The 7,422-nt window shown below is 37.3% G+C and overlaps 1 protein-coding gene across 1 annotated transcript; it reads left to right on the top strand.

Moving 5' to 3' along the window:
• Positions 1-4,968: 4,968 nt before the first annotated feature.
• On the top strand, positions 4,969-5,907 carry LOC105731076 (olfactory receptor 2L8). The gene has a single exon (XM_012472653.2). It carries the CDS (start codon positions 4,969-4,971, stop codon positions 5,905-5,907), a length of 939 nt encoding a protein of 312 aa, XP_012328076.2.
• The last annotated feature ends 1,515 nt before the right edge of the window (positions 5,908-7,422 follow it).

The raw sequence follows: 7,422 nt of genomic DNA, 5'->3' as shown, positions 1-7,422 counted from the left end.
GTTCTGTTTATGTGATGGATTACATTCATTGATTTGTATATGTACAACCAGCCTTGCATCCCAGGGATGAAGCCAACTTGATCATGGTGGAAGAGCTTTTTGATGTGCTGCTGGATTCAATTTGTCAGTATTATATTGAGTATGTTTGCATCACATGGTTCATCAGGGATATTGGCATGAAGTTTTCTTTTTTTGTTGTGTCTTTGCCAGGTTTTGGTATCTGGATGATGCTGGCCTCATAATATGAGTTAGCATGGGCTGTGGGCTGGGCATGGTGGCTAATGCTTGTAATCCAGCACTTTGGAAGGCCGACGCAGGCAGATCACCAGAGGTCAGGAGTTCGAGACCAGCCTGGACAACATGGTGAAACCCTATCTCTACTAAAAACACAAAAAATTAGCTGGGCATGGTGTTGTGTACCTGTTGTGCCAGATACTCTGGAGACTAAGACACAAGAATCACTTGAACCCAGGAGGCAGAGTTTGCAGTGAGCTGAGATTGTGTCACTGCACTCCAGCCTGGGTGACAGTGAGACTCCATCTCAAACAAACAAACAAACAAAAACATGAGTTAGTGTGGAGTCCCTCCTTTTCATTGCTTGAAACAGTTTCAGAAGAAATGATACCAATGCCTCTTTATACCTCTGGTAGAATTAAGCTGTAATTCATCTGAACGTGGGCTTTTTTTGGTTGGTAGGCTGTTTATTATTGCTTCAATTTAAGAACTTCTTACTGGTCTATTTAGGGATTCAAATTCTTCCTGGTTCAGTCTTGGGAGGGCTTATATGTCCAATAATTTATCTATTTCTTCTAGATTTTCCAGTTTATTTGCATAAAGGTGCTTATAGTATTCTTTGATGGTCATTTGTATATCTGTGGGGTCAGTAGTGGTATTCCCTTACCATTTCTGATTGTGTTCACTGGAATCTTCTCTCTTCTTTATTATTCTTGATAACGGTCTATCTAGTTTATCAATTTTTTTTTTTTTTCCAGAAACCAACTCCTGGATTCGTCAATTTTTTTAAAGGGTTTTTTGTGTCTCCCTCTCTTTCAGTTTCACTCTGTTCTTGGTTATTTCTTGTATTCTGCTAGTTCTGGGGCTTGTTTTCTTATGGTTCTCTAGTTCTTTTAGTTGTGCTGTTAGGCTGCCGATTTGAGATCTTTCTAGCTTTTTGCTATGGGCATTTCAAGGAACTTGCTTTATGAATCTGGGTGCTCCTGTATTGGGTTTATACATATTTAAAATGTTTAGAAATTCTTGTTGAATTGAACTCTTTTATATTATGTAATGCCCTTCTTTGTTGTTTTTGACCATTGTTGGTTTAAAGTCTATTTTTTCAGAAACTAGGTTTGCTGCCCCTGCTTTTTCCTTCTTTCCATTTGCTTGATAAATTTTCCTCTATCCCTTTATTTTGAGTGTATGTGTGTCTTTACACGAGATGTGTCACTTGAATACAGCACACTGATGGGTGACTTTGGGTATTGTTGACATCTTAACAGTATGAAGCCCTCAAATCGATAAATATACAGCATGCATTTCCATTTACTTGTGTCTTCTTTAATTGCTCTAAACAGCATTTTGTCATTTTCAATGTATAAAACTCTTACCTCCTTGGTTAGGTTTATTCTTAAGTGTTTTATTTCTTTTTGTTACTACTGTAAAAAACTCAGAGTGTAATTTTCAGATTGTTCGTTGTTAGTGTGTAGAAGTACAACAGTTTGTGGTTGTTGTTGATGTTGCATCCTGTTATTTTGCTAATTTTATTTCTTATTTATCCTAAGTTTTCTACATATATAATTATGTCATATGCAAATAGAAATATTTTCTTTCTTTCTTTTGAATTAAGGTAATTTTAATTTCTTTTCTTGTTTAATTGTTTTGACTGAACTTCCAGTAATATGTAGAATAGATGCAGAGAAAGTGGACTTGCGTGTCTTGTTGCAAATCTTAGAGTAAAAGCTGCCAGTCTTTCATGAAGAAGCTGTGGGTTAAATTCTCAACTGTGGTATAATTTTTACATCATTTTAATGTTTTATGCAAGAAATGCATAGACATGGTCTCAACAGACCACAAGGTAAAATGTTAGAAACATAAGAAACTCTTGCTGACCCCAAAGACAAGGACTTCAAGTTATCTTTCCAGTTTTCCCCCACATTTGCCCATGTATTTTTAGACAATACATTCATCTGCTAATACTTGATCTTCTATATCTCAGATACCATTCCTTGACCCATGATACAGGCCCCCATGGATACTGACCTGCTCCCTCCTCCATCACCACCCCCAGGTTCCTCACCCTTCTCCCATTGTCACACAGAATTATATTCCATTTATGTCTGCAGTGAGGGCTTGACAGCTCATTTCATCTTATAGATTTATTGCTACAATACAAAAAATATAAACTATTGTAAAACCTGATTTTTCATAAATATATATATATATACATATTTCCTCTGATATTTATTACTATTATTTCAAAAGCTTTAGAATTTTGTCTTCTAGGTAATATTTAGAATTTTTGGAGAATTTTTCCAAGGAAATAGAATTTTCATATAGTATTTTTCAGGAAAATATTTTTCACTTATTTTTGTGAATATGCATGCCATTTGAATATGATAGCTAATATTATTTCAGTTCAAAGAAAATATTTTAAGAATATTAACTTCACTATTATTTTGCTATATACATTTCTAAGAATATCCTTAAGTACATACTGGTCCTCCCGTATGAATTCCCCAATTTTTCTATCTGTCCTAAGTAGTAATCTTTTCATATTGTTCTTGCTTTGGTGTGCCTTCTAATAGAATTTTCTTACTTTGTCTTTTGAGATTTTAACTTTGCATTTTTATCAATTATATTTTTAATTTTGAAAATTCCCTTATAACTGTCACATCCTTTTATATAGCAAAGGATATTTATTTCATGGATTTCTTAACATACCATACATCTCTGAAGACATGAATTTTGATCACAACAATTCATTCTTTCTTCATTTTTTGATCATTATAATCTCAGTGTATTTATGTGTATGACTGTGTCTGTGCATATTTGCGTGTGCATGCTGTGATCTCAGTGTATTTATGTGTATGACTGTGTGTGATTGTGCATATTTGCGTGTGTTTGCATGCTATATGTATCTTATTTGTACATGTTGTTGTACTTGCTCAAAATTCTGTTGATATTTGGCTCGAGACTAAAATTTATGTCTAAAAAAACTCCAGTTTTTTTAGGCGTAAATTTTTAAAAAACTGGAGTTTTTTTAGATGTACTGTGCAAAGTTGTTCCCTGATGTCTTCTGCCTAGAGTAGAGTTTCTAACACTCCTCTACCAAGAAGTTTATCAGGATTCTGGTTTTTTTCTGTTTTTGTTTTTGTTTTTTGGTGATTGGACTTTCCTCCAAATTCATTCTTTTGAAGGATCCATAAAGCAAGTACAATGTTACCTTAAGCACTAGAGAAGGAAATGACAAAATATGTAACCTATTTGGTAAGGAGTCTGCTTTAACTAGAGTATTCTGAAATTATCCATTCAGATAGCAGTGAATACTGAAAATCAAGAGTGTGAATTAACATGACTTTGGTTAAAGGGACATAGCAATAAGGATTCACTCTGGATTTCTTTTTTTTTCTTTTTTTTTTTTTTTTTTTTGAGACGGAGTTTCGCTCTTGATACCCAGGCTGGAGTGCAATGGCGCGATCTCGGCTCACCGCAACCTCCGCCTCCTGGGTTCAGGCAATTCTCCTGCCTCAGCCTCCCGAGTAGCTGGGATTACAGGCACGCGCCACCATGCCCAGCTAATTTTTTGTATTAGTAGAGACGGGGTTTCACCATGTTGACCAGGATGGTCTCGATCTCCTGACCTCGTGATCCACCCGCCTCGGCCTCCCAAAGTGCTGGGATTACAGGCTTGAGCCACCGCGCCCGACCTAGGATTCACTCTGGATTTCTAAATAAAAGAACCAAATAATGATAACTGACAAAAGAAGTTTGACTTGCTGTTATTTCACAAACATTATTTAAGTTACTCAAAATGAGAGACAGGCTGCTGCAGTTTTAGAAGTAAATCTTACAGAATAAACAAGGGTTGGATGAAGCAACTCATGGGTGCACTACCAGCACTTTGCAAGGCCGAGACAGGAGGATTGCTGAGGTCAAGAGTTCAAAACCAGCCTGGGCAACATAGTGAGACTTCACATCTACAAAAATAAAAAAACCAGGTGTGGTGGCATGAGGCTACTCAGGAGGCTGAGGCAGGAGGATCACATGAGCCCAGAAGTTCAAGGGTGCAATGAGCTATGATCTTGCCACTGCGTTCCAGCTTGGGTAAAGGAGAGAGAGACCTGGTTACTCAAAAAATATATATGTAAATATGTACGTATAATAGATCATCCTATAAAGATAATAGTAATGTTTGCAAATATAAATCTAAATGTATGCATTTAGATTGACTTTCTATGCATATGTATTCAATATAACATCTGACTTTGACTATATCTGAGTTTGTGTCAGTTTGTGTCAGGCAGTAAACATTCATATTCTATTAAAGTTTCAACAGAGATATATTTCTTATAAATTTCCCAGAAAAAAAATCTGGTCAGAAATGTTGGTCTGTTGATCTCAGCAAATGTTAATCTCTGGGTAGGAAAATAAGATTTCTTTTTTCAAAATAGGTAAAATTCAGAATAAAGAAGGCTAAGTACAATAAAATATTTTGAGAGAGAAATACAGAGACCATATTCACATAATTTTATACCGTGTACTTGTTCTATTTTATAAGTTACTCTTGTTAATCTCTTACTTGCCTTGTTTAAAATTAAACTTTATCAGAAGTATGTATGGACATAAAATAATAGTGTATATAGGATTCAGTGTCAACCTCGGTCTCAGGCATCCCCTGCGGATAACGGCGAATTTCCGTACTTCACTTACCCTTGTGTCTCCCTTCAGAAAGGATCGTAGGAATGCCCCATGGAAAACTACAATCAAACATCAACTGATTTCATCTTATTGGGGTTGTTCCCACCATCAAGAAGTGGCCTTTTCCTCTTCATTCTCATTGTTTTCATATTCCTAATGGCTCTAATTGGAAACCTATCCATGATTCTTCTCATCTTCTTGAACACCCATCTCCACACACCCATGTATTTCCTACTTAGTCAGCTCTCCCTCATTGACCTAAATTACATCTCCACCATTGTCCCTAAGATGGCATCTGATTTTCTGTATGGAAACAAGTCTATCTCCTTCATTGGCTGTGGGATTCAGAGCTTCTTCTTCTTGGCGTTAGGAGGTGCAGAAGCGCTACTTTTGGCATCTATGGCCTACGATCGTTACATTGCTATTTGCTTTCCTCTCCACTATCTCATCCGCATGAGCAAAAGAGTGTGTGTGCTGCTGATAACTGGATCTTGGATCATAGGCTCAATCAATGCTTGCGCTCACACTGTGTATATACTCCATATCCCTTATTGCCGATCCAGGGCCATCAATCACTTCTTCTGTGATGTCCCAGCCATGGTGACTCTGGCCTGCATGGACACCTGGGTCTATGAGGGCACAGTGTTTTTGAGCACTGCCATCTTTCTCGTGTTTCCCTTCATTGGTATTGCATGCTCCTATGGCCGGGTTCTCCTTGCTGTCTACCGCGTGCACTCTGCAGAGGGGAGGAAGAAGGCCTACGTGACCTGCAGCTCCCACCTCACTGTAGTAACTTTCTACTATGCGCCTTTTGTCTACACCTATCTACGTCCAAGATCCCTGCGATCTCCAACAGAGGACAAGGTTCTGGCTGTCTTCTACACCATCCTCACTCCAATGCTCAACCCCATCATCTACAGCCTGAGAAACCAGGAGGTGATGGGGGCCCTGACACGAGTGAGTTGGAGAATCTGCTCTGTGAAAATGTAGAAACACTTTGTGCCTAAGGTCCCAGGACTCAGATATGTGTCCATTCAGCAGTATATAGTAATTAAAATATTATTTCACACCTAGAGTGCAGGAGTAAAAGTAACCAAGGGAAGAAGAAAATCACTGATGTCTGGAAAAAAATAGTTCAACAAATATATATACAATTCTAAACAACCTTTTTGCTTCATGACCTTTTTTCCATGAATTTTGAAAGCACACACTTTTGCTAATACGTTGTCAATGAGAATGTTTGTTTAGTCATTTTGGTCATGCGGAAATGGAAATGAAATTTGTCTAACTGATGTTAGTACTCAGCATAACAATCTTATTACTGTCACTTTATTTGCCTGCAATTTTAAATTTACTTTTTTGTTTATGTTGAAAATAAAAGGGTTTCTTGACTTGGTGAATCTAATTGAAAGCTGTAAGATGCCTTGTCTTTCTTATCTTAGACACTTAATGTACCAGTTACTCTTTCTTTTGATTTAGGGAACTTATTATTACAGGGATTTAGCAGAGGGATCATCAGGGATTCTTAAGTCCTGATCAGGGAACCCAGAAACATATCCACATATCTCCTGCTGAGTTAAATATTTTTATTTTTAATTTCTATGGATACATAATAGTAATATATAATTGGTTAACACTGGAGAAAAAGGTTATCTGACCAGTCTTTTTCAGCCTGCAGCAAGCTATAAAGATTTCTCCAGGAATCTCTCATACATTCTGATTCTCTTCCGGTACCCTCCCTGTAACAGAATAGAAAACAGCCCTTATCACCACAGCCTGGGAATTGGAAGAATGCAGTGGACCTCAATAAACACACTTCCAGAATTAACCCTTATTTTCCACTAGCTTTACACCCACATATACATCCTAGTGACTCCCCTAGAATGTATGGCTTCCAGCCAGTTTCTTTTTTTTCTGTATTTTTCTAAAATTTGTCATTTTTTTGTATAAAAGTATAAAAACATCTTCCTTTTGTCATTTATTTGGACTTCACAACCTTGTGAAGATTCCCATGTACATGTAAAATGAATAAAATTTATATGCTTTTTTCTCATTGGTCTGTCTTGTATCAATTTGTTTCCTTGACCTGGGCAAAAAGCTCACATAAGAGATAAAGTGGCTGGTCTCAAACTCCTGACCACAGGTGATCCACCTGCCTGAGGCTCCCAAAGTGTTGGGATTACAGGCATGAGCCACCACACCCAGCCCCTTGGCCTCTATTTCTTAATAAATAGCACCCTAGTCTTATGCAAAGATTTAGTATTTCAAAACTCTTTTATTTCCCTCAACTATTTAAAAGTACAAGAACTGGCTAGACGCAGTGGCTCTCTCCTCTTCTCTCATATTCTCCCACTTTTCCCCTCAGAACCTCACCACAAAAGGAAAACCCTATCTGATAACACTGCCTCCAGGTTTTAGCAGGTACCAAGGAGCTATAAGTGGTCTGCTTGGCAAGTTTAAAATTTGTGTCAACCAAATAAAATGGGAAAACATAAATTAAGGACA

Source organism: Aotus nancymaae, unplaced genomic scaffold (assembly GCF_030222135.1).
Source record: "Aotus nancymaae isolate 86718 unplaced genomic scaffold, 86718_ANA_hifiasm-v0.15.2.pri h1tg000032l_1, whole genome shotgun sequence".
Taxonomy (NCBI): Eukaryota; Metazoa; Chordata; class Mammalia; order Primates; family Aotidae; genus Aotus; species Aotus nancymaae.
This window is presented reverse-complemented; position numbering and strand designations above follow the sequence as displayed.

Coding starts and splice junctions, on each gene's coding strand:
- LOC105731076 (XM_012472653.2), top strand. CDS start 4,969: ATGGAAAACTACAATCAAACATCAACTGATTTCATCTTATTGGGGTTG.